The sequence below is a fragment of the Corvus cornix genome, chromosome 15, assembly GCF_000738735.6.
Source record: "Corvus cornix cornix isolate S_Up_H32 chromosome 15, ASM73873v5, whole genome shotgun sequence".
NCBI classification, from domain to species: Eukaryota; Metazoa; Chordata; class Aves; order Passeriformes; family Corvidae; genus Corvus; species Corvus cornix.
Window position 1 is genome coordinate 7,538,448 of NC_046345.1, and position 27,329 is coordinate 7,565,776.

Sequence of the window (27,329 nt, forward strand, 5' to 3'; positions counted from 1 at the left end):
GGTTAGTCCAGGTCAGCAAACCTGACTTGTGGGTTCAGCAGCACTTTTTTGGAGATGTTTTTTGCTGCTGGGGACTCTGGGGGAGGAATTAAAAGACACTGTCTTGGGAAAAAACTAAGCCCACAAGCTGAAAACCAAAGTAAGATGAACCCTGCTGGTGTGTGTTTCTGAGAATATTCCCAGTGCTGTGCTCAGGGTGAGTCCTGGAGGCAGGAACAGTGTTTCTAGCAGGGTGCTCATTGTGGGTGGTGGACTTGCTGCTGCTAAATTTGTAGTGATTGAGTCTGTCCTACTGTTTAAAAAAGGTGGGTGGGATGACTGTTTATTTTTGATTCCTTGTGAAGAATTGGAGGAAAAATAAAACAGCTTCATTTGAACTTTGGGAAGGACAGCTGTGTGTATAGATGATCCCAGGACAGCTAATGCTTTATGGAGGACTTTGGTTTATTTCTGCCAAAATTTTAATAGAGGAGATGGGTCATAGGAAAGCCTATAAAGGACAGAAGGCAAGACTGGGTACCTGGGTATTCTACCAGAACAGGTGAAAATGGCATGCCCTGCACAGGCCTGATTTACAAAGGGAGTCTAACACAGGAGGATCATTTGTGTGAAAGGGAGGCAGTCACTGCTACCAGTGTGCATGTAGGGATTTAGGCACTTTGAACCGTTCTGGCTAGGGTGTGAGCAAACTGGCTGGGAGTTTACTAAGGCACTGTCTCCTATTTGCAGCCTCATTTTGGCAGGGCTTCTCTGGAAAAATTAAAGATTCTGTTTTCTGGCATAAAACCGCAACAAGGAGTGGGAGGGAAGTGCAGCTGTCCTGTCCATAGGTTCAAACAGCTTGTCTTGCCAACTGCAGAGAAATGCAGCATTCAAAGCATGAGTTTAGTTTTCTGACTGATGGTTGTTAATAGCAAGTCCTTGGTTTCATCCTGTATGATCTCTTGTTTTTATCTGTGTGTGTTTAATTGAGAAATGGCTCTCTCAAAAGCCCTCTGAGAACCTGTTTAAAAGTGATTTAGACTGCAGACTCTTGGGCTGCATCTTGTCTTAGTCTTCATCATATTTGAATTCCATTGTGAAGTCCCAAACAAAAGCATATCAGAAATAATAATAATAAAGGTACTATGTAAATAATTGAGTGCTTGACAAATGTGATAGGATTTTACAATTCAAGTGCTTTAATCCAGAAGAGCTGGCTTTATACACAGTGCCAGTAGGAGCAAGTGGTCATAGAAAGATGTCTATTTTCAGCAAGTGTGTGGAACCATTAGCCAGAGCTGATGACAAATGGAAAAAGCCAAACACACTTAACTAAGAAATTGAGAGCTATTTTACTTTGCTGGTGAAGGTATTTACCTGTGGGCAAGTGACTTCCACCTTATCTTAAATGACTTTTTCCTTTTTGAGATTCATGCTCGTCATGCAGTAATAGCAGTCCTTGCTGAATGGCCTGACTGTCGATATTGAGCGCTCTTATTATAAACTGAATGGAGCCAGTGGTTTCCCATTAATTTTCCTGGTGACAGTGCCTGGATAAATGGTGCTCATGTCTTCTCTTTTCCCCTTCAGTCGCTGGTTGCTGCTACACACAGCTATTTCAGTTATGCTGGCACTACGGGTTTTTGGGAGCTGTGCTGTAGACAGCAAGGGCTGGGGAACAGGACAGACAGTCCTTCTGGGTGATGGTGGTTTCCTCAGTTGGCTGAGAAATGTCCACAGTGCTGTGGTTTGCATTGACCTTACCTGAAGTACTGCTTGACGGCTGAGAAGGGGCTTCACCCTTGCTCGCTGGTGGGAGGAGAAGGAACTCCTTAGGCCAAAAGATGAACAGGCATCATTAGCCCCTTCTGTGGCTTACAAAAATCTCTTCATTTCATTTAAGTGTAGTTTGCTGAGGGCAGGCTGGGGGGATGATGGGGAATTCCTTTACGAGCCTTAAATAATTTATTCTTAGCCTGAAAAATCTTCAGAGCATTGCAGCAGACAGGTAGGAGCAGTTGTGTGCATGCACGTGAGCACCTCTCCATTATCAGGTTTATGAGTAAATAGGAACCTTTCTTAAAAATAATTAGGTCCAACCTGCTAAGCAGCAAAGTTTTACCATGTAAGTGTTTCTCATGCAATTCACACTTACTGTCTTAAAATTAAATGTGTGTGTCTTGTCAGTCTTCATCACTGGCACTGGTTAAACCCTTCTCTCTGAAGGGTTCTCCATTAGCTTTCCATTATACCTGTAGGCACTTGACTTGTAATCACGTCACTCCTTGACCTTCTTCTGAGGTTAATAGCTCGGACCTTAGGCATGAAAGAGAGACCTCTGATCCTGTTCTCTGGCTGTTCTGTTAGCTGTGCTCTGAGCCCACTGCAGTGCATCCACATCCTTCCACAGCTGTGGGTACAAGAACTGAGCAGGTTCTTACTCAGCATTTTCCCTCATATCCAAGTGCTCACTTTCATCTTTTGTTTTTCTTTTCTTTTTTTTTTTTTTTCTTTCCATACTGTTTATTGTAGTTAAGCATGAGCTTAGGACAGGCACTTGCTCTCTTACCAGTGTGTGGGGGCTGGCCAAGTACAAGTAGGGGTTATAAGGTCAGTCTTAGGGAATAAACAGAAAATGTGTGAAGTAAACAGACTACTGGACAAAAAGCCATTGGTGAACTCTCTTGGGTAGTTGAAACAGCACAGTAACTGCATCGCACTTGGGAAAATTGTCTTTCTCCTGGAATCTCTTCCATTTGAAAGATGTACAGCAGTTGGAGTGGCCTTTGGCTTGTTGATTTTTGTGTCTTTGGTGTTCCAGTGGACTTGTAGCTATTCAGAGACCTCCCGCACAGTTCCTTTCCTGCTGTCCCTTTTCTGCTCTCTGGGGTTACACAGCAGTGGGAGCTGGGCTGTGGTCGAGGCTGTTCACACGTTCCTGCTGTGCTTTGTTCAGACCACGGTTTTTGGTGAGGGGCTGGAACGGGGTGAGATGCAGAGGGAAGAAGTGGTGTGTGATTTAACAGGGGTAATCTCCTGGGGAGCTGTTTGGGCTGATACAGTCCTGCTGCCTCACTGCCAGGCAGACCTGCTCTGGGGCTTAATAGTGAGAGACACTGGCAGGCACAGTCCTTGTGAGATGGGTGATTGGATTTATTGTCAGTTGCTTTGTATTCCCTAGAATGAGAAATAATTTATTTCAAGGAACAGCTTTCTTGGAATGCCAGCTTAAAAAAATCATCAGTGGTCTGTTTGTTCTGTTTCCCTCAGGATTAAAAGCTTTTTTGTTGTTGTTTTTTGAGGTTTTTTGCTTTTTGTGTTGTGTGTTTTTCCACAAAAAGCATTTTTGTTGCGTCGTTCAGATCTACCAGCAAGATTGTGGGTGGGCGAGGAGATGAGTTAAATTTAACACTGATCTGATATGGCTCCTAGGACACTCAAATAATGCTCCAGCCTTGGTCGTAATTCAAAGAATGCAGAGATGGTTTACATCTGCCTTGAAGTTAAAAGCAATTCTCTAAGGTAGTTTTGTAGCAGTGCAAGTGGGCGTGTGTGTGTTAGCCTAGAACTGGCTGGGTCTGGCAGGCTTTGGTTTAACTCACTAATGTGAAGGTGGCTGGGGTAGAGTCTGGGACACACAGACTGCATAAAGAAACTTTCTGTTCTCACCTGCCAAACTGACAGTTGTTTTTTTTGTTTTAGATGAAGGACCTAGCTTGTACTTCTGACTCCCATGTGCATGTAAGTTTGTGGACTTGCTGTCTAGTAATACGTGCTTCCATTTAATTTGTGATCCGAACTCTGTGGGGCCCAGAAGAAATGAAATCTGAATGCCTGTCTTGCAGAAAGGAATGTAAAATTAGTCATCCCACACCACCCTTAATGCCAGCATTGTAGAGGCAGCAGGTGGAGATGAAGGAAAAAACTTGCTGGAAAATTATAATCCATGATGTAACCTCATCCCAGTACAAATGTCCCTAATTTAGTCTTGGTTAGTTCATCTGAAAGGCTCCAGAGAAGGAAGCAAGTCAGATCTGTTTTGGGTTTGGTCAAAGATTAGGCATGTAGATTTACATTGTATTTGTCTTTGGCAGGTAGTTTGGCAAATTGCAGTGAACTCTGTATACAGATCTTGGTGAGAAACAGTCATTTCCTGCTCAGTTTCCTACTGGGCAGACTGTCCAGATAAACACTGGCCATTGCTGTCAACAGTTAAGGGAAAGAGAGCCGTGTGTGCCAGGTGCTCTTTCTTTTGGGTTTTTTTTTTTTTTTTGTCCTGTATCATTTTTATATTACAAATAATGGCTTACGGTTCTATTTTACTACCTGATCTTGCTGAACTGCTGGGAGAAAAAGGGCTTGTGACTAAGGGACTGAGTGATGACTTGTGATATCCTTGTCCTGTCTGGGTTCTACACAGAGTACTTACACTGGGGCTTTGAGGCCTGGATCCATCCTCCAGCTTTAATGTTGTCTTGAAGCACTTGATACAATTTCCGTGCAGAATTGATGGCAAAAGCTGGATATGTCCAAGGAAGTAATTTAGTCTGTGCAAGATCTGTTCTCTGAGGCTCCTACTCTTCTTTTCGACTAAAGGGAAAGAATTAAGTTATCCTGCATTTAGATACCTTGCTAAGCTGCCTAAAGTTAGATGGTGTGAATTTGAACCTATTACTCATCCATTTCCCCATCTGGAAGTTGCATGTTCCCAGTCTTCCTTCCCAGGAGCTGTTGAGGTGAGCAGACAGCTCTGTCACATTGCAGCACTGTTGCCCTTGCAGTGCAAAAGCTGCTACTGATGGTTTTGTTCAGAAAATCAGTGGGCATGTGTGGCTTCCTGAGCATTACCTTAATGTAGTGGCACTGATTAACATGTAATTTTTAAATATATATCATCACATCTGTTGAAGTTGACTGAGATGTGATGTCTTGACACCCTTGGTTAACACCCAGTCAATCTGAAAAGCAGGGCAAGGCAATAGAGAGCCCTGAGAGACACCTTTGTCAGAGTGTCTGATTGCCCTTTCTGATTCAAAGGACCAGCCTGCGTGGCAGAGCTAAACAGCTCCTGGAGAAAGGAGAGGAGTGCATGGGAAAAATACCCTATTCATTTAGGCCTTCCCATGTATTTATTGTATGTTGCTCAGAGTTGAAGCTCTTTGTTTTCCTTCATCTGAAACAACTTAACAGCAGGTTGAGAGGAGCAAAGCCCCTGGGATTCTCCCTCTCCCACTTCTCCTTCTTACAAACTGTTTACAGTCTCCTTCAGTTTCCTAGCTTTGTATGGAAAAGTTCAGTGGGTCAGCATTCACTTTAGCTTCATCCATCATTCCAGTCAATTGGAAATAGTTGAGGGCCAATTGCCCGGTCTACCATTAACTGAGACACTTCAGATTGTTTAAAATAGCATAAAAGCCCTCTTTGTTGACCGTTGGGCAGGCACTGGATTTCCCCGTTGATGGGCAGCTACCGCGTGGCTGAACAGAACCCCAGTGTGCCTTGCTGTACTTGAGGGATGAATATTGCTACTCCAGGCCTTGTCTGGGGTTTGATTCCTTCTCCTTCACCTCCGCCTCTTGCTCTCCCTGAAAGGTGTGATGCCTTCAAAGGGTGAATTACCAAGCCTGCTTCCAAAAAAAAAGCTCCTCTTTGTGGCTTTTCAGAACTTCTGTAGTTGAGGGTTTTTTCCAGTTGCTGAAATGTTCCTTTTAACCTTGGTGCTTTAAAAGCTCTTGGCATTATTTGTTCGGTGCTTGTCGTGTGTGTTTCTAAAGGACAAAGGAAGTGTGTAAATGTTCAGGAAACAGTTAGTGCATTGTGGTGTGGGGCTGAGTTCATTCTGGTACCCTGTGCCAGGACAGCCTGCTTTCATTGGTGGCTAACGTTTCCCTTCTGTTCTGAGCTGACCAGCCTTAGGGTAGAGTTTGTGTCAGAGCTCTAACAGAGCTTGAAGCTTTCTCATAGGTTAATGTGTTTGGGTTCACATTGAAGTGCATTGAATCCATTGTATACATATACATAAATACAGATTTATATACATGAACCCTACATTGTATTTCACATAACAAAACAGAAAAGTAGGTTTACTAAATGGAGATTAGTTTATCTGCAGCGAAGTAGATATTTATGTATTCCCATATTTAAGTCATTGTCTTGCAGACTCTCGTTCCAGCACCCTGTGCTGCCTGGGTTTCTGTACAGGCTGGTCCGTGTGCTTTTTGTTCTTCCAGAGCCGTTTTGCTTGAATGAGCCATGATTTGATCCCAGCTTTGGGGCAACGTTTCCCCAATCATGAAGAATTTGGGTAGGTCTAGCTGCATACCTGTGCTTGGTGCTGGAGACCTGGGTCTTGCTGTGTTTTTTGAGTTGAGGGAAACAGCCTGTGTCAGTCCTTGAGCTTAAGGTCTCCATGTGCTTGCAGAAGGTGCCCTGCCTTGCAGTAGTGCAAGCGCTGCAGTGTGTGAGGGCTCCCCTGTTTCTGAAGAACAAACTAGAAAGAGTGGGACGGTACTGCTGCTCCTCAGGTGACACTGGCTCAGTGACGGGCATGAGCTGCTCAGCTTGGAGTCCATCTTTTGCACTGCTGAAGTGCACGGAGGCTCTCAGGACAAATCAGGGGAGAGAGCACAGCAGGCGTTTTGAGGCTGTGGTGAAAGAAGGCTGCTCTGGTGAGGCAGGGGGATGTGATAACCAGATTTGAGAGTCTTCAGCTGCTGTGGAGTTGGACTTCAGAAAAAGTCTACCACAAATACACAAAGTTCAGCAAATTCCTCCGGTGATTTCCTTCCTCTCTGATGTCCCAGTCTGATGCAGATCTCAAGACAGACTTTTTTCAGCTGCTGTGTTCCTGCAGACTTGCCTTTTGTGTCTTTCTCCACATGCCTTCAGCGAATAAAAGCTTGAGAACATGACTGAGCTGGAAGTGCACACCTGAGTGGGAAGGAGACCATCGGGGCAGAACATCATCCTGAGACTTGGCTCTGACAAAGCCAGTCTGCTTGCTTTACACTTAGAAATAATCTCATGCTTTGCACAGATTGAAGGTGTAATAAGTCATTTAAAGAGTAGTAGAGGAGAGAGAATCCACATTTAATTCAATTATCATTGTTGTCCAGTGCCACTAATTATGCCCAGACTTGTAATGTGTTTCACAGGAGCTGATACACTTGAGCTCTGTCTATGCTGGGGTTGACTGAGGACAAGTGTGTCCACTGATGTAGAATCCAGCCTTTGTGCTTTGCAAAAACCTTCAAATTTGGTATCTGACAGTAGCCTGGAGTAAGGAGTAGCTGGAATAGCCTGCACTGAAATCTTCTGAACAAAGGGGATCTTGGGGAGAATGAAGATTCGATGTACATGATTTCAGTGTTCTTGAAGAGGGGCTGTTTTAGCGGAAATAATAATCTCCTGCAATTTTATATTGTTTCCAGACTGTTTAAAATTGTTCCATAGGCAGAGAATAAAGAACTTTGTTTACAGTCTTAAAGTTGGATGTCTGATCCTCCTGGGGGAGGTTATTCTTTCATTAAAACAGATATAAAATAGCTACTTTGATGGAACTACAACGCTAGGAATTGAAATGGCGATGATTACAGAAGCTGTAGTATTCTAATGCAAAATAAGCCCTAGGAGATATGTGCCCTAAATGATAAATCACTGTTCTTTAACAAAACAAGAATTACTGTTATTTTATGCTTCTTGGTTATTTTACAAGGTCTTTAGCTGTTCCATCTGCGCTTAACTTTTACAGGCTGGAGGTAAATTGATTGTTGCTTTGTGTTTTAAATAGCATGGCTTTTTAAAAGCACACTGGAGATGCAAGTACAAATCAACAGGATAGGATTCGTTTGGTCTCAAAAAAGCAAGAGTAAAAGCAAGAGTCATGACTGCTGACGCCACATGCAATAACGGTACTGGAATCTGTTCTCATAATTTGGTAGTGTTTTGTAATCTCATGGCTTTTGCTTTGAAAGGCCCCAGTAAGGTAAATGAGTGTGTGTTGTTCTGAACTGGAATTAACCACCTCCTAGCAGGCAGGGAACTAACTACTGGTAGCATTATTCATTAGGGGTGTCATGTTCCAGCCCTATCCAGCAACTTGTGGTTTACTCTGGATAATTAGGCTTACCTGCCAGATGTTTGGAATCTGAGATGCTGAGGTGTATTTAGCAAAAAAAGAGCGTTCTAAATACTGGCTTCGAAACTGAGCAAATAGTTGAAAGGGGTAATGTGTCCCAGTTTCTGCAATTTGTGATGACCTAAAATCCTTAATGATGGAGTCTAAAAACAGACATCAAAACCTTTGCATCTTTTCTACATTAATGTTAGCTTGTGACAGCTCCAAGCTAGCGATGTAGAGAAAGTACTGGGTTGGGAGATCAAAGAACCACCTGGTTCAGGTAATTCAGGGGTAAGCTGGGTGGTAGGCTGTCCCATTGGCTCACTGCATTCCTCAGTAGATCCATAGTAAGAAGGAAGACACAGTAGATGCCAGTCTGGTTACCTGTCTGTGTTGAGATATCTACCTTGAACTTTGCAAGCTTTTAGGCTTTCTGATGCTTAGGACAGTCTCTTGCTAACAATAGTTTTCTCTTCTAGGAATGCAGATCTGTACCATATCTGCCTGAATCTTCATTTTAGAAGCAGCTAGAGGATAAAACCCAGCGCAATGCTCATTTAAAGTCAATATGCTCTGGCTTGCAATTTGCTCATGTTTAAGTGCCCAGCTTTTAAGGTTTCCTTTGCCCACAGGCAGTCTGAATACAAAGGCAGACTTTACGCTTTTTTAAATAAAGAAAAAGTACTGCAAAAGCTCAAAGAACAAAATAGTTCTTTCCACCTTCCATCTCCTCAGGTTTATTATCAGAAAACAGAGGCTGCCTCTATAAAGTCTAGAGGGGAACTAAGAGATGCCAGTACCTCAAGTGCATCTGGACATGAAGGTGGTGGATGAGCTGTGTGTGTGTGTACGTACATGTGTGAGAGGAGTGAGAAGGTCCCACCTTGGAGCAGTTTTGGCATTCGATGGTGAGGTTTACAGGGATAAGGTGTTGTGTAAAATCCCTCTACATATAAGTGGTTTCTTTGTTCTTGGTAAGGTTTGATTGAGTGAAGATGAATAGAACTTCTGAGTCTTTACTGTATTGCAGTATTGTGTAAATTATTCTCTTGGGAGGAAAGCTTTACTGTGGGGTGTGAGAAAGGGAGTTGCAGTTATAACACAGTTTCTTAAGAAAAAATGTGAAGAGAATAATGTATTTATTGCAGGAGCAAGTTCCCCTTCTGGAGCCATGCGCAGAAGACATGATGTGACATCTGAACTCTACCATAAAGAATTCAGCATGTATCATAAGTTGCCATTAATGATTTGAGTACTGCAGACTGGAAGGAGTGATTTTCTTAAGGATTTCAGAAGCCTTATTCTCGTTGATTGATTCTGTAACCTGAGTTACTCTGTGGTTTCAATAGAAATGGAAGTAGTGCCTGCTTGTATCACTTCTGGTGCCTTACCTTTGAAGGCTGTCCATGTTGCATTTTGACTGAGGTGATTGCCAGAGGCTTATTGTCATGGTCTTGGTTAATATTCGTGCTTACCTGAAAATGGGAGCGGCTTTCTTGCTGAAGTCTGAGTTCCAGAAAGTCAGAATACAGCTGTAAATAAATGAAAACTGAGCAGGGACATCTCAGCTTGTTCAAAGGGAAATTATAAATCATGCAAAAATTAAATGTGGACCTTAATGAGACCTCAGCAGCAAAAGGTCGCTGGAGGCCTGCACAAAACATGGCACAGCAAAAGGGGAAATTCAAAGGCTATAGTTGGGTTGAAATGCAATTTTTCTAAATAAAATGATGCAAAATGTAGTGTTATAGTTCCCTGGTGATGAAGCTGTTCACAGGTGGATATTGTTTTAACTTTTATGTAATTAGGCTGAGCACCTCTATTGCAACAGTTTCATCCCAACCCTTTTTATTTTCTTGTGATGTGAAGAGATAGTGGATTTGTCCAGAGAGTTTGCTTTAGGCAAAGTTTGCTCAATTTGCAGTTTTGGGCTCTATGTCATTCTTCTTCGATTTTTTTGTGCTTTCTTTTTTTTTTTTTTTTTTTTTTTTTAAATATGTATGTAAAAATGTGTGTGTATATAGTCCTTAATAAAGGATATTTTTTGAGTGTCTATTTGACAAGGTGAGCCAACAGAAGCCCTGCTTTGGCTTTAAAGCCTGTGTAGCCAGATACGTTCAGGGCTCGTAATGAAATGATCAGTCTGTCATTGCATTTTACGTGGCTGAGGATTCATAATGCTGGGCAAAAGGCTGAGTTCTCAGTGCATAAGCTGGTTCTTTATTGGCCTCTTGCTGGGAAACTTCTGAAAGACGTTCATCTACCAAAGGGAGCTTCTCTGATTTCTGTGCTGAAACGCACAATTGCATAAGAAAAAGGAAGGTTCAGATGCTGGTGCTGGCAGAGCATTCTCTTCGGGCAGTATCCCTGCAAGAACCCGCCTTTGATCTCCCTTCTTTCTGTTTAGTTTCTATGATGTTGTCTATCTGTTACAAATTTTAAATAAGCTTGTAGCCAGTTAGACCTTATGGACTTAGTGAAGACGTGAGAAGGGAAGCATTTCACTGAATTAATCTCTAGCCATGCATTTTTTGTTAAATTGTCGTTGCTTTGGACAGTTTGAGAAAGGTGTCTATTTAATTGTAGGTGTTGACGTTTTATAGCCTTCTCTAGTCTCCAGCTGAGTGTACATTATCAAATGAAAAGAAACTTTCAATGGTGTGTAAGATTAACTGCTCTGAAAGCCAGTGGGCCTGTTCACTGCAGAACTAAAAGAATGGTTTTGCAGACAAAAAATCCACTCCTCCTATGCTGGGCATTGAGAAGAAAGCTGAAAGCAGATTTAAATATAAGATAGTAGTCTGTAAGTCTGTTGCCTATTAAGAAGAAGTACTTGATAGATGCTTCACATGATTTCTATTTGCTGCACTGAGCCTAGTCATTCCAGCACAGTTTCAGCAAGCTTGTCTGAGACAGGAAATACTCCTTTCTCTGAATCTCTGCTTGCTAATTGTAGGGTAAAACATGTTTTTTAAATCAATGAAGCTGAAATCAGTAGAACAGTTAAACCATGATGGCAGAAATTAAAAGTTAAAATTTTTTTTACTTGCTTCTTTAGGAACAAAGCCCCAGTAACCAGACTTCAATAGCAATGATGCAAGAGCCTCAAGAAATGGTGGAAGAGACAGTTACTGTGGAGGAAGACCCAGGCACTCCCACTTCCCACGTGTCTATTGTCACTTCTGAAGATGGAACCACAAGGAGAACTGAAACCAAGGTGAGAGGTTAATAACCACTGAGGAAAATGGCAAAGTGCTATCTAATCATGGAATAGAAATAGCAGGGAGTAGCCTGAGTGATGACAATCATGCTGTTGTGATCCTCAGTGATTTTGAACATTGTGTTTGCCAGCAGAGCTGAGTTCAGGGTTTTTTCAGTTTCACGTCTATGTCTAGATTGCTCCCTATCAGCTGTGCTGATACAGCTGTTCATGGATCCATAAACTGAGCAGTGGAAATTAGCCAGGTTAACCAAACAAAAACACTAGAACCCTTTCTCAGGCTGCTTATTCTTGTAACATTAACTTCATTCTACTGAAGCAGTTCACAGCATTGCCCTGCAAACGCATACAGTGATACGAAAATTGATGAGTTGGTAGGGCTTGGCTGAGGAAAATATGCTTGGAAATATGTCTTAAATTAGTGACAGTCTGCAATAACATTATGTCATTATGCACTTGTCCTTTAGAACAAGAAACAGCCTATGTAAATAACACCATAGCATTCAAAATCTGCAACAATCTTGTGAATGGCATCTTACTCCTAATGAATGGGGAAAGCTGGGTGTGCTCTCAAGTGACTTGTACCTCAGGTTTGGCTGGATTACAGGTGTTGCAAATGTTCTAATTTTCCTGATAACTTTTTATTCCTTGTGTAAGGTAATTTTGCAGTCTCTGTTGAGCAGGCACTGTGTGTCCATGGCTGCCTTGCATGCTTTCAGCACCACTGGAAAGTTACAAAGATTAAGGGTGATTCCCTTTTTAAAAATTTCTAAAAAGAAAAAAAACCGCTTTCTGTGTTAAAAGGAGTTGAACAGAGGTCACTGTGTAAATCAGTGTTTATTTTCACTGATGTTCCAGAATTGCAGTCCTCTAAGATATCTATTCAGGACATCAGATCCTCAGGTTGAAGTAAATCAGTGTTGATTTCCTGAGGTCAGTGGGCCTGTACACATTATAATAAACTGAATATCTGGTTTAATATTTGTTGCAGTTAGTTAGAAGGTAAATGTAACTGGCCTATTTTCTCATTGTTGAAAGGAGATGAAGGTCTTTAAATAAAAATAAAAGAGATTAACAAAAAGCCCCCACATTTTATTAGCTCTTCAAATAGTCTAATGTATTTAGTTTGTGACTTACAGGAAAGAAATTCTGTTTTCTTTCTACTGACAGCAACAACAACTGTTATTTGCAGGAAGGAAGTGATAAAATTACAGTGGGGATGGACACCTTTTTATATGTACTAATAGTAGTGCATAGTTTTAGGAGGCTGTAAGTGCAGCTATGCAAAGGCATAAGATTATAGCTATGACTGTAAAAATAGAGGTGAGGCCATGCAGTGGTCCCTAGATAACAGGACCACATGGAGTGAAGTAATTTGTCTGAAATAGTCGTGCCTCTGATAAAAGCTGAGTGTTTGTCAGGGCCTCAGAGGTGTGATTTTCTCCTCTGTATCAGGAACCTCCTGTTTTTCCATCTTCCCACAGAAAAGGACAGTGGCAGCTTCAAAACAGGCATTGTGGCTGTGTAGGTTTATGGGCGGGTTCGGTCGGGACGGAGACAGAGAGATCTCTATAGGCAGGTCTTGGGACACATGGGGTTTATTGTAAAAGGCGTGGGTATAGGGGCACTGCTCAGAGCTGCCAGACTCAGCTCTGAGCAGGCCCAAGAGAGCAAGTGGGTGAGAGAGAGAGAGAGAGTGTAAGAGCAAGAGTGGAAGTAAGAGCAGGAGTGGAAGAGGTAGTAAGGAAAGGAATGTCTGAAGTCCTGGTTACAATACAATAAATCATCTTCTGTACTGAATATTCTAATTGTCACTAACCAATCTAATACAAGATACAAATCCTATAGCATTTACATACAGCCTATAAGAGTTCTTATATTACCATAGAGTGTTACATCTTAACTTCTAAAAACTACTCTTTGGACCCCTTCTGCTGAGCTAGTAGGGTCTGCTCTGACCCTTGGACCTGCCTGCAAGCAGAGGGTATTGTTCAATCAAGAGGGGATTACCTTCAGTCGGCCATACCATTGTTTTCCAGTTGTTCAGTAACTAAGACTTGGTATTTCAAAAGTGGCTTTCATTTCGATGTTGCCTGTAGTTTTCATATTCCCAAAATCTTTTGTCAGGCAATCATATTTATAAGGCTTTCCTGTTTCATCTTCCCCAACATGGCTGCATATGGGAAAGGAAAATTGAAAAAACAGCAACCCTGGAGCTACTGTTCCATTTCAAAGAGCAAGGCTTTCTTCTGTTACTGTAGGTCATTGCAGGCACTGAAGTGTGTCCAGAATAGGGGTAGGATGCATAGCTGTCTTACTCTCCATTTGTGTTGTTTCAAATAATGCCACTGACTTCAGCTTATGTGCTATCCAGAGCTGTTTCCTAGTAATTCATTGCTAAAAAGACCAACAAAAAAATATTAAAAACCCAGTTGTTGAGAAAAGTGATTCTGAAATGTCAAAACACAGCCTGGCTTAGCCATGACTGTCAGAAAAGGTGCTGAGACTTTGTTGGGGTTGTTGTTGCCTCTGAAATGGTTTTGTTTTGACTTCTCCTTGCTGTGATAAAATGGCATAGATTTAACAGCTCTTAGATACTAATCCGAGGTCAGATTTTACAATTTTTTCACATCACTTTGGTCTTTGACTTGCATTTTGTTTTGGTAGGGATTGTGAAAATGAAAACTGTGTCACCGGGATTTAGTAGCATCAGTTAATTGCCCTGGAGTTAATTGTCATTGACACTATTACTTCTAGTAGGTATCATCATAGTGCTTTCTTAGTTCATGCTATTATATGTGAGAGCCCTACAGAGAAAATGAAGCTTTCTGGTACCGCTGTGCAGTGGCAGAATTCTGAGCTTGCTGCTCAGAGGAGGGTGGTGAAGAAATCTCCCTGGCATGGGAGATGCAAACGCATCGCGGCTGGGCATCCACTTGCAGGAGTAGGAGGTGTTGAGCCCAAAACCAGTTTTGTGTCTCTGCCTGTTCCCTCACAGACTTAAAGAAATTAAAAATACAAATAACAGCCCCCCCCCCCCCCCCCAACAAAAACCCCCAAACCAAAACCCCCACGTGAATCTGGCCGTGCATTCAGTGTGCAGGTGGTGCTTGTCCTTGTAAAGGAGCAACATTTCCTGTGGTGGGAATCCTTTAGTCTCTTTTCAGTAATATCCAGTGTGTAAAGTTGAGATGGTCACACTGTGCTCAGGGGAGGTAGGTTTGTGCTCAGCTTTTCTTTTTACTCTGAGCAATAGCCTTTCATGCTCTACATTGCTGTGCTTGCTCCAGGCTCCTTTAAGGAAGGGTTTAGAGCCTGTTTTTGTTCTGTCTGTAACTAAAAGGCTCTACTGGACAGTGTCAGTCACAATCTCCAGCATATCTGTCTTGCAAAGAAAGTGGCAGCACAAGATACTTCCTCTGACAGAGTAAATAACACAACTCATGTCTTTTTAAGACCCAGAGTAACCAGAGACGTTTTCCAAATGTATTCTTTCTTTGGTGGATAGCTTATGTGGGGAATAGTCAACCTAATGCCATTTTTGGATTCTTAAAAGGAAATTGTCACTTATTTTTGCTAAATTGTGTGAATTTCTAGCTTGCTGGAGAGCAATGCCTCTGAAATTCTTCCTCTTGAAATGCAGCACAGCAAAGGCTGTAAGCATGAATGCTCCTGGATGCTGCTGTTCCTTTATTCTCTATGCCTTTCCCTGTTGTTTCAAACCCGTAATTTATAGAGGTTATTCTTTTCAATAGTGTATTAAGTAAACAACCTTAATCTAGATGCATTGACAGTTTTGCTTTGCTTTTCCCCTCATCTTTGAAAATGCCTGTAGCAGTGAAGCAGGAAGAAGGCGTAATAGAATTTAATATTTGACATATTTTAAATAGAGAACATCTGCCTTTTCAAAATGAGATATCTCTGAGTAATTTTCCCCTACCTGTTATTCTTTTAGTGTTGTACTGAGTCCCTACATAACATTCATTGCACAAAAGATGTAGCAGATAACACTTCATTTCAACTTTATAATATCTCTGGAAGCCAAATACCTATCAAGCTAAAACAGTGAAAGTCACCTTGGGGAGAGACTTCCACTTCTTGCTGCTCGCTGGAGCGCTGTCAGGTGTTAAAGGAAGCCTGTTGTAAGTGGCTCAAGAGAACTCAGTAAAGCAAGTTAGATGTGTGTGTGCTTGTGTAAATGTTAGCTTTTTTTCTTTTTTCAGGCACCTTTTATTTTTATCTTGGAAATGCCAAAAGATTGGAGAGATTTAGGTCACTGGTACTCATTGAAATTGATATTTTATCATACCATACTGTGAAATCAATCTGTATACAAAGTTGTTTAATTTGTAGTCCGTCCATTTTCCTTGAGCTTTCCAATACTCAGCAAGTCCAGATCTTTCCCAGCAGTGATTAACTGCTGTTCCCACTTCCTGACACCTGTGATGAGCAAGTGCTTGTGACCAAAACCCTGGGTTGTGCTGGTGCTAGGTACCCCAAGAGGCAGTTCTTCGAAACTTTGCAGGAAATTCAAAGGTAATAGAGCAGGAATGGATTTCAGCTGGAGTTGAGGGCCCTTTCAAGATGTGAAATACTAGGCTTAAAATTGAAGGGGAGAAATTTCAGCTGTTGTTTTGAAAACCTACAGGGTGAGTTCTTCCACAGCATTTAATAGAAAGGTAATAGCTTCAACCTGTCTGTAGTTCAAAAATAAGCTCACAGAAATGTCAGGATGCTTAAACCCTCCTGTGTTCCTTCTCATCTGATTCTTGGTTTATGACAGCTTCAACAAAATTGTTAGCCCTGTCACCTTTCACAATGAACTTAATTTATTTAAAAAAAAAAAAAAAATTAAAGGCCAACCAAAACCAACCTCAAAAACAAAATGGAAGACAAAATTATAGGTACTGGTTAAGTTGACTGCATTTGACCATGACAGCCCAGTTCCACAGAAATCTTGGAACTGTCTTCACTCCTCTGTGATTGAGCCCTGTGAGGCACCTACTTATGCCATATGCACGTGCATCCAGTAAATCCAGTTGTTGGGTAGTTTGATGTTTGTTCTCCCATCCTTCTAGATAAATAGGAGGATGAGGGACAGAAAAATACAGAAGCTGGTTCAAATGTGTGAATATTTCCTTTATGTTCCATTGGCAGATGTATTTCCAGAAACAGTATTAGTGAAACCATTATCGTGGGGTCTGTAAGGGAATTACTTACTAGAATAATTGTTATTTGGGGGGGGTGAACAATGGTAAGGTCTGTAAACCGGAAGTATACTTAGATTTTGGGGTGTGGAGAGCAGCAGTGAAAACACTGACTTGAAGTATCATAGAATTTTGGCTGCAGAGAGGTGTATTGTGGTTTTTTATACTGTAGCTGAAATCTTAGTATTTGTACAGGGATTAAAGAGTTGTAAATACGTTGCAAGCATACTCAGCCAGCCTCTTCGTAGGGAAGTGCTCTGAAGCTTTCCTCTGGTACTCCAAGACTGGGGGATTGAAACAAGTGAGCATCTTTGATTTCATCGGGCTGAAAAAACCTTTTTACACAGGTTTTCTTTAGGGATGGAAAGTAAACAGAGGAAGTCAAATTACACTCAAAGTAACTTGTAACTCTAAATTTTTCATTAGATCATATCTGTAGTGAGGAATTGATGCTAATAAGTCTTTTTTAAGATTGGGTGCATCTGTAGGATCAGGTGTCTCTCAGATGAGGCAGTCTGCTGGGACTCCCATTTGGAATAGCTTCATTGTCTTTGGCTAATGCATCAGTATTAAGGAAACCACAAAAATGTTGGCAGAGAAGATTACTATGCTGTCAGCTGCTCGAGATTGCCTGTGTTCTTTAAAGAAATAAAAATGAAACATTCCCTTGAGCAGGATTTCCTGAAATAAAGGTGTTTGATTTGTTGGTTGGGTTTCTTCTTTTGCTTGGAAACCTTACATTAAATGGACCTTCATCTGTGTGCTGGCTAATTGCTTCCAAAAAGCTTCCCCTTATTGTCCTGTCAGCAGCAAAATCTATTTGTCACATGATAAATGTTCTATCTCAATGCCTATGCCTGGCAAATGAGGCATGAGTGCAAATACTCCCTCTCTCTCAAAATATAAAATGACTCTGTTTGATTGCCCCAGTATAGCACCTTTAACATTACTGAAGGCTTTTATGCTGTGAGAAATGCGTACTTCAGTGCTTGAGTGAAATGTTCCTTTTTATGTGTCTGACAAGGGGGTTTTGATTGTCCTGATACTTTGCATTTGCTGTTGGGTGCAGCATTCAGAAAATAATAAGAGGTGAACCAGTGCTAATGTTGTAAACTTGTTCTTACATGTGCTGCCTGACACTGAATGTGGCTTTTTGATGAGCCACAGCCATGGAAAGCCTGTCTGAGCTAGTCTAAAAGAAAGTAAGGCAAATAAGGTATAAATTGCAAATGAATCGCTTGCATTCTGTGTTGGTCATTTAAACTAAAAACCCAAATCTCTGTAAATACTCTGTAGAATTGCCAGAGCGTGGTGAAAAACTCACTGAGTGTAACTGGTAGGTCACACATTGTCTAGGAGTTGATTTTCAGCGATCTGAAATTTTGCTTTGTGGCTTTTGTGTATATGTAGCAACTGTTGGAGACAGTTGTCCTGGCTGTAATGTTTCTGTTTGCCAATAACATGGAGCAAAGTCTTTGATGAAGGTGGACCTGATCCTGCAGGTCAAAGCTTATTCCTTCTTTGGTGCTTTTCTGCAGCCAGATAAGGTGTATTAGGTACTTCCTATTGTTTACTCTTAAGAGCTTTAGGAAGAATGGCACGTGACAAACTGCAAGCATGGGAGCTCCTGTCTGAAAAGCAGTGCTTGGACTTAGATTTGTTGTATAGTGCTGAAAGAAAGCTTTTGTGAAGTTATGCAAGGGCATTTCTTGGCATTTAGAAAGCTCCTTCGTTGTTCCCTTCCAAGCAAAAGTATCCATTTCTGATTCATCAAATTGCTGTCATCCTGCCTTAATTCCTGTTATTCCCATTACTGGTTCCCAGATTCAAGAACAGAAAGGCCCGGCACGTTGCATCCAGTTTTGTCATGGCTTTGCAAGACTCGCATATTTCAGGCCTGAGAAATGTGGCTTTTCCTACTCTTAGAAGATCACTTATGAATATGCCACTTTGAATAAAAGTATTGTTTCAGACTTCAGCAGGAGAACACTGAGCTGTGTTGCTTTGTGTGTATCCACTTCACAAAGAGCTACTGTAAACTCTGCCAGCTCTTTTTCTCCTCTCACTGCTGAGTTTATAAATGCTGTGACAGTGGTCATGCTGACAACTGAGCAGAAAGGAGAAGTTCTGTGCACAGGTAACAAGCAAAAACCCCTGTTGGATTGTATGTCATGAAATAAATGCTGAATTTCTAGTTTCTTTTCCTCCAGTTAAAATGTGTGCTTTGAAAACGGGAGAAAAGATTCAGAGGCATGGAGGATGGCATCTTTCCTGATGTTTACTTGCTGAAGAAATCCCTTTGTATTGAAGAGGAAAATCCTTTCAGCTCAGGCTCATATTAGATACCAAGGTCATGATATTGGTACCTGGCTATGCTGTATTCAGCGTGTTGCTCTTATTACACTGCTGGTGGAGAGGCATTTGTGCTTCTTTCAGTCTTGCAGGATTTCATTACTTTATTATGTTGAAGTGTCATTTACTCACAGATGTGTCTAGGAAAAGAAATGCTGTTTGGGTGAATCTTTTTTCTGTTTGGGGTTTCTGTGTGAAAACATCTGGCTAGAGGACATGTCTGGAGCCACTTCAAGAGATGTACTCTAATTGTTTTGTAGCAGCTTGGCTAATCTGTTGGCAAGCTAAAAGTTTAAATTGGTGGCTATAGGTCAGAATAATTATTTGGACTTCGGAGCCACTGAGCAGTCTAGGGATATATGTTTTGGTTAACATTTCCCTTGAATGTAGCATTTCATTCTGAGACCTAGATGAAGAGAAGTGTCATTTGCTGATGCTTATTTATGTCTGTAATACCTTAGAAACCCCAAATACCTTTTACCAGTTTCATCTTTTGTTCTTCCCCTGGTGTGTGTAATGCTGTCAGGTGGGTTGATTCTCCCCCTCATCTTTGTGGATGTGCTGTTTTGTTGCTTGGTTGGGCTGAAAAGTCAGCACTTACTAGGGATAGGGTAACTTTTTATAGGTTAAAGTAATTTTATCAGGGTTAGGGCTACGAAGGATAGACTGGCATCTGCTGGACTTTTTATTCTTCCCAAAAGAGCTTTTGCTGGTCACTCTGGAAGACAGTACAGAAGTTGATGGAGCCCAGATGCCAACCCACACAGAAGGCCCTTTGCTAGCTTGTAAATGTAGTGGATTTTGTCCAGCACTGTCTTACACAGATTACCAGACCTTTCCCACAAAGGCGGATGGTTCTTGTGAAGTTTTAAGAAGTCTTTGTTCTTACCCTTCAGCAAGAAACCCTGAACACAAGAACCCTCTGGACATTTACTATTTCTGGTTCTTGTGAATTCTGTTTTGAAATGAAATGTGATTTATGGAAATAAAGATAAAGATGTGTTTGTGTACAGATTTTTCTTTACTGTTTTAAACAAGCTTTTCTAGTGTGTTTAGGTAGCTGCAATTGCAAAATCATTGTGGTGCTAGTGTTCATTATTCCAAATTTGTTAGTCACCAAAACAGTGACAACAGCTACTTACTGGGCTTGTGTGCTGCTTGCTGGATGTAAGAATATCATAAAAGAGAAAGCAGGTATATTGTCCAGGATCTTGAAGCCCAAAGCTTCTGTTTGAGATAGTGGTTTCTTAACTATTGCTGCCAAATTTGAGCTCCATCACATTACACAGTGGTGCAAACTTGATCCAGATCAGGCAGAAGCACATAACCCTATTTCTATAAAACTGTGGAATGTGATGTGGTATTTAGGCTATAGCTGTGGGAGGACAGCCTGTGGCTCCTCAACATAGTAAAGTCTTCTCTAGGACAGATGCCTCCTGAAAACATTTTAGGGAAATTGGAACTGGTTTAATGACTTTGTACTGCTTCCATGTGCTGTCACCTGGCTGCAGTGGTTTTGATTTGGTCGTAAGAGCCCAGAATGCTTTTGTTGAAGTATTTTTCCACCTTTCATTCCGAAAGCTAATAGGTGAGCTGATTGCTACGCCAGTGTTATGGGCACGTCACAGTAGTTTGCTTTGGGCTGCTCTCTCCCTGTTTTACTCTTCCACCTCCCTGTGTGTCTCACCACATTGTGCAGCAAGGAGAACATTAACACATTTACTCGCTGCTTCCTCCCAGGTAACCAAGATGGTCAAGACAGTGACCACGAGGACAGTGCGGCAGGTGCCACTGGGGCCGGACGGGCTGCCCGCCATGGACGGCTCGTCGCCCATGGGCAGCTACACAGACTCCATCGACAGGAGGTACCTGAAGAACGGGGAGCGCTTCATCACCCCCCAGGCCTCGTCCACCCTCACCCGCTCCTACAACAGCTACAACGATTCGTACCCCGAGAGCCACGAGGGCCAGTACCGCCCCTACATCGGCCACGACGGCTACGGAGACCTCTCGGACAACTACGGCAGCTTGTCCCGGGGTGTCAGCTACCGGCCCCGCTACGCCTATGTGCCAGGGGGCACCTACCGGCCCGACGATGGCAGCTTCACCCTGCCCAGCCGGAGGGAGAACTACGGCCCTGTTGCCCAGCCTCAGGTGCCGGTGGGCAGCAGCGTTGACTTGAACCGCTCTCAGCCTGAGCGCTTCCAGCCGGAGCCCTATGGACTGGAAGATGACAACCGCAGCCTTGGAGTAGATGATGAAGGATATGAACTGGATCCGGATTACTCCACTGTGAACCGGAGGACGTCTGCAGGTGTGCCAGAGAGAGGAAGACCTCACAAAGGAAGGTAACACTCACTTGTTTTTCACAGTGCTGTTGTGCAGCTGTTTTGCTTATTTGATCATGTACATTCAAACTCTGTGATCTGGTAAATTCTGGAGTTACTTGACAGAAAAACAGCCCGTAAATGACTGCAAAACACACATGAAGTACAGAAAAGAGTGAGGGTAGGGCACAAGGACCCTTTCAGTGATTCTGGGCTGCGTAGTGCACGTTGAATTTAGAAAGAAAGATGACCTTTTAGAAGAAGGCTGTTACTTTTTTTCCCTCTTCCTGAAAAAGTCTTGTGAATGCATTGTGTTGTCCCAGAGCCATCCCACACTAGCAAGGTGAAAAGAGGGATTTGTGATCTCTGAGACTCCTGACAGGTCTGGTTGTGTGCACATCTGCCAAACAAAAGTTCTCAACAGCTGGTTGGGGTTGCAGATGAGCTGATCCCTGGTGGTGAACGGGTGCCAAGCTGTCTTGTGAGGTGTGTGACAGCCTCAGCCGTGATCCTGTGCTAACCACACACCCTCAGCTGTCTGGCCAGGTTGTACTGAACCTCATTATTTTTGTCCTGCGCCTATAGAAGGGGAGAAAAGAGATCTGTGTTGCATTTAAAGTGATCAGTTACAGCTTACTTCTGGTTCAGCCCAGTTTCTGAGGAATGTTCTATTTTATGCCATATTTTTTGGTATTAGTTGTTTATGCTGTGTTTACAGTTGTTTGCTCTTGCATTTGAGAAGAAAACCCAACAACCCACAGGCTTGGGAAAAGAGTCCTGTTACTCAGCTGAAACTCATCTTGTACAGACCTGAAAAACTTGTAATACTTTGTTTTCTGAGGGGTGTACAAATTTTACATGTGCCTGCTTGAAGTCATATCCTCATGATTCATGTTTTGAGATGGATTTAGTTCTCATTCTTTTCCTTTTAATTTAGAATAGTTTCCAGAGCTGTAAAGAGTCTGGATCCACCTGCCTCTGTGTGTATAGACAGTCTTTAGACTTAACATTTCTGACCTAAGGCTTTGCTGCGTCAGTAGCAGTTGGTGGGATTTGTGTTGGCTTTTTTGTTCTCCTGGAGTCCTCCTACTTGGAGATGTTATGTTATTCATGCTTTCATACTCTCTTTTCCTTCCCATTTTTTGGAAGTTCATTTTAAAGCTAGACAGAATCAAACACTTCCAAATTCTCATCTGTACTTGAGAGGAAAAAACAAACAAGACAAAAACCCAGTGAAAAGATGTCAACACGTATCTCCCAGAGCACCCTTTAAGTCCCTTGTGCCATCTTTCATTTTGCAGGCTTACCCAGCAGTGGAACCACGTCCGTGTTTTGTGGGGCTGAAGGAAATACCTGCACCCAGTGGGTGCCAGAATCCTGATCAATCTATCAAACTTGGATTAGTGCTCCCCTGCAACTAAGCAAGTTTACAGTTCTTGCTAAAAGAAGTCAGACATCAGTGCTTTTAATTTTTTATTAACATTTTTCTAACTGTATGCAAAATGAATAATTAAATGTATTCTCAGAACCTACCCATTTGCATTTTAAAATTTGGTGGTTTTATTAAACATCCCTTTGATTTATTGTTCTTGCAGTTTGGATAGGACCAATTCATAATTTTTCATTTATGTTTCTTTTGTTGTGAGGTTTTTTCCATATTTAATGTGATCAAGAGGCTTTGACAAAGAATTAGCCTGACTGTGGCAGCAAACTTTAGCTGTTGAGAACATAAGAAGATTGTATGAGGGCCTATTCATAAGCAGTTACTTTTTGACATTTCAAAGAAATACTTGAACAATTCAATAAACCTGCATTTCAGATATGCTACTGATTTGCAAGAAAATAAGCGCTACAAGTAGTGCTTTGTAGTAGATGAGGGTAATTACTAATTTATTACTCCTCTCTAGTTTTTTTAAAATAAGTTATTCCTGTGAAAATGATTAAATGAATGTGATGCATTTATGTCATTTTTGATTTCAAAAAGTTTGTATGTGTAGAGCAGGTTTAACAACAACTCTGTTGGGCACTGTTCTACATTGCACCAACTTCCAGCTTGGGCCTCTCCTTGGATCCTGGACAGAATTCCTCCACTGACTGACCCACTGAGTTATTCTCTCATCTTCTTCCCAGAAGATGCTACTTCATCAGTTAGTAGTTTACAGGTAAAATAAGAGTCCTTACTGTCAGTTCCTGTTCTGAGAGGGCTTGAGTGGAGGTTCCTCATCTGAATCTGTCCTAGTGAGTCTGACTCCCTGTGTGATAAGGAGGCAGCCCAGCTGTGTCTGGAGGGGGTCCTAGGCAAGGGGATTACAAGTACAGATTGTTCTTTTCAGCCCTTGTCTGCTCCGTTTGATCACAGAGATAAATACCTATTGTGCTTTTCTTCTGTCATTCACCAGCCTCATTTTAAGCTACTTATATTTCATTTTAAATTGGGGAAAAATGTGCCTCCACACAAACATCTCCAAATCCAGATAAATGCAGAAAGGCAAATATTCCATGTCTGTTGGCTTGTCATTGCTCGTGGCTGGGTTTTCTAATTTTCCTTTATACTGAGTCTCTCATGTAAGATACATTACTTTCTGCAAGAGTACCTGGCACTTCTTGTTCTTTCCCTCAGCATTTGCTCTGGTTTGGTGTAAGTCAGGTTGCATAATGAATTGGGGTTAGAGAAAGCATTTGGGGTGTACAGTATTGATTTAATGTTACTCAAGTTTACTTGTGAAGGTATTTACACATCTTTAATTGAGTTTATGCCCTTTTTTTCTTCATTTGGTGGGTTGCCTTTATTATACTAGGTGTTTTATTGTAGTTTTTAAAAACATCTAATCTTACTGTGTCCTGGATGTTTTATATACAGTCCTATTTGAAAGAGGAGCAGGAAGTACTGAATACTTTGATTCACAAAAAACATCCCTACTACTATTTGAATATTTCTTAATCATTACATTGGAATTAACACAAGCTGGAAAAAAATGGCAAGTCATAATTCATCTTACTTATGTAAATAACTTCTGCTCAGCTTTTTCTTGCCTCAGTGGTGATTTCTTCCCAGAGTGGATCACTGCAATCTGCACTTGTAGGAGCATTCATGGGACATCTTTTTTCCCTAAGAGCTCTGGAGCAGCTATTGCCAGTGTTACTATTCCAGACTACGCAGGGTATAAATTTTTAATGTTGACTAAATCAACAACAAAACAGTTTTCTATTGATAAATTGTTTATACCAGAAGCCTGATTTAAGACCCTGAGACTGTATTTGGTGGTCACTTCACAGTCCAAATTATTATTACCAGGAAATGAGCCAGATTCTAGATTAAATAACTTAATCGGTAGGTCTGTCTCGCTTCTGTTGTGTATAGACAGTGAGAGTACTGGTAGCACTGGCCATGTCTCCGCCTTCTTCTGGTCCTTTTTTTCAGTTCAGAACATAAAGGCTTGTAATTACAGATAAACTTTCAGTCAGCACTTGTGGCCTAGGTGCACTCATTCCAAGTGTATATGGGCAACATTGGGATGTTGTCTAGTTTGGGGCAGGAGTTTATGAACGTGCTTGGGCAGGCAAAGTGGTCAGTTTGAAAAATACTTGGTTTTTCCTGAGTCTCTTCCTTACTGTGGATTCGCTCTCAGTTTGATAATATTCTCATAGCAGAAGGTGATGAATGGCAGAGTCTGATGTGGCAGGAGGCAAGGCAACCCAAGTCAGCTCATCCACTGGCAGTTCTTAGATGTTTCCAGTTAAGGGGATTTCGGTGTTTTAACCATGTCGCTCCTAACTCAGACTTGTCTCAGCAGAGGATTCACTCCAGTTTTGAATCCCCTTGTGTATCCTATCAGGGAACAGAGCCTGGCAAAAGTAGAATCTCAGTCTGCAAAGTTTTACATCTCCTCTTCAATGTTTGGCACAAAGTTTCCTACTGAAATCCCAAGCCTTTCTGGTCTTTTATCCAAAGCAGTCACCAGCTGCAAACTGTAATGAATGTAGCACTTGTAGAAGTTGTTGAGGATTAAATGTTTAAATCCTTCACCTGTTTACTCAAATGTGCCTGTGTTGAAGCCATAAGGAAGATGATAAATCCACGAGCTCTCTCCCAGTTTTTATCTATGCTAGAATGTGTTTTGATCAATTCCCTGAGACAGGTGATTAGTGAGACCCATGGCATCCTAAAAACCTGGCTGCCTTGCTACAAACAGACGGAAGGCAAGATGCTTGCAGTCAGCAACTCTGGCATAGCACCAGATCTCTTCAGTCCTGTGAGTAAAGAGCTCTTGGCCTCCTGAGAGCAGTATCTGCTGAAGCTCTTGTTAGTCCTGTTCCGTATCGAGTGGCGTTTCCTTCCCAGCGTAGCTGCTCCAATGATGTGGAAGTGAAAAATCACATTTGGTCCGCACCAGTCTGATTCAGAAAGAGGATTTCTTCACTCTCTGTGTGTAAATATGTTGGTGATCAGGGTGTATTTAATGCCCTGACAGACACTTGCTTTTGCCTTCCTCACTCTGCTGGTCTGGTCTTCCCGCCCTCTGTTAAAGGAGAGGCGATGGGGTTTGTGGCACTTCTGCCTTGCTCTGCCTGAGCAGTTGTTCTGCTCCTTTGTAGATGACCTGTTTTGGTAAACTGCTTCCCCTGTTGTTTTTTTTTTAACCTTCCCTAGCCTTGGTCACTGTATTTAGTCATGTGAATCTGAAGTGGTGTGATACTTCCCTCAGCTGAGCTTTCTTGTACAGTTCTTAGGTTCATACAGGATCTCGGAGTTTCTACACAATAATTTGGGGTCTTCAAGGGTCAAGTGTTCAGGTGGTTTTTTTTGCTGCCAGGTACACTCATTGAGCTATGTCACTGGTGCATTAAAAGTGGCTCTTGATGTTGTTTCTTCCTCAGAGGTATTGTGGAACTGACCTGTGTGGGCTTATTCCAGCAGTTGTGGGGTTTTGTTTTCATCCTTTTCCCTACAGACAATTCACAGGTGCTGTCTTGTTTTAAAGCAGAGTTGTGATCTTATTTCATTTTTCTTTTTTAATGATTGATTCTTGACTTCCGGTATTTTCACTCATATTTAATAAGTAGTGATTGACAATTAAAAAAAAAAAATAGTGTCGATGGTACAAGACTTACGTGGTGCTCTCTCTTTTGTCATGACAATGTTGCAATTTAAAGTCCTAACTCTCAAGTTTTCTTTTGACAAATGTAATGAAACCAAGGAGCTTTGTGTGGCAAAGGGAGGAGGATACAGCATGGTGAAGATAGGCCCATCTGTGTGGCTCTGTTTGGAAGGCTTTGTGGAATTAAAGCAAACAAACTGCATACCAAGACAGTAATTACCTTTGTGTACTTGGACGGATGAGGAGGAAAGAGAAACTTAATTGTGCAGCTGTAATTGAGGTGGTGCACAGTTATCTTGTGGGCAGCTCGCAGGACTGGGATGTGCCGAATTGCAAGTTACCAAGTCAAGCAAGCAACAGCTGTGCAATTATTAAAATTAATCTTCTGCTGCTTTTATGCAGTGAAAAAGAATTTAACGTGAGGATGAGTTTGAGAAAGGAGATTTTGTTGTAGTTTTTTAATGCTGGTTATCACAAATTTGCATTTGTAAAAACAATTTTGAGGAGTAGCTAAGGGGTTTTGTTCCTCCTTCTGCCCTGTCTGCATTCACAAAATCGTTCCAATGTTGTTGCTTTCTGCTTGGAGTGATGGAAACAGCTTTGTTCTGTAACAGAAAATACGGCTGTCCAGACAGTGTAAATGACTGTGTAGAGCAACTGCTGAATTATACATACACAAATAATTGCATCAATAAAAGGGTTTCTTCAGATTCATTCTGAGTTTTGGATATTTGCCCATTTTTATCCTTTCATTCAGTTTATGGTTTAGAACAGCAATTAAAGCAACGTAAAGTCAGGAGAGGCGCTTTTAACATTAAAAGCGTTAATTGTACAAGACTAAGTTCAGTCTCCACCTCTGGTTGCTCTTCTCCCCAGAGCCCAGTTTAATTAGCAGTCCCTTTGGGATGACAGCAAGCTCCATTTTCTTCCTGCCTTCTAATAATCTATACTTCAGCATGGCATCAGAAATGGTTCAATAGCATCACTCGGTGCTTCAGATGAGAGATTTTAAGAAACATTTTG

General features: G+C 41.7%; 1 protein-coding gene across 12 annotated transcripts in view; it reads left to right on the forward strand.

The window, feature by feature from the left end:
- Positions 1-27,329, forward strand: part of ARVCF (ARVCF delta catenin family member) — a 258,893-nt gene that overhangs the window by 157,305 nt on the left and 74,259 nt on the right. For 7 of the 12 annotated variants that reach the window (XM_039560820.1, XM_039560821.1, XM_010398190.3 and 4 more), the window contains 3 exons: positions 3,685-3,723; positions 11,160-11,318; positions 20,621-21,228. In XM_039560820.1, the coding sequence (XP_039416754.1) occupies positions 3,685-3,723; positions 11,160-11,318; positions 20,621-21,228 (806 nt within the window). The remainder of the gene's footprint in view (positions 1-3,684; positions 3,724-11,159; positions 11,319-20,620; positions 21,229-27,329) is intronic. The other 5 variants (XM_010398195.3, XM_010398196.3, XM_010398198.3 and 2 more) reach the window with 1 other exon arrangement.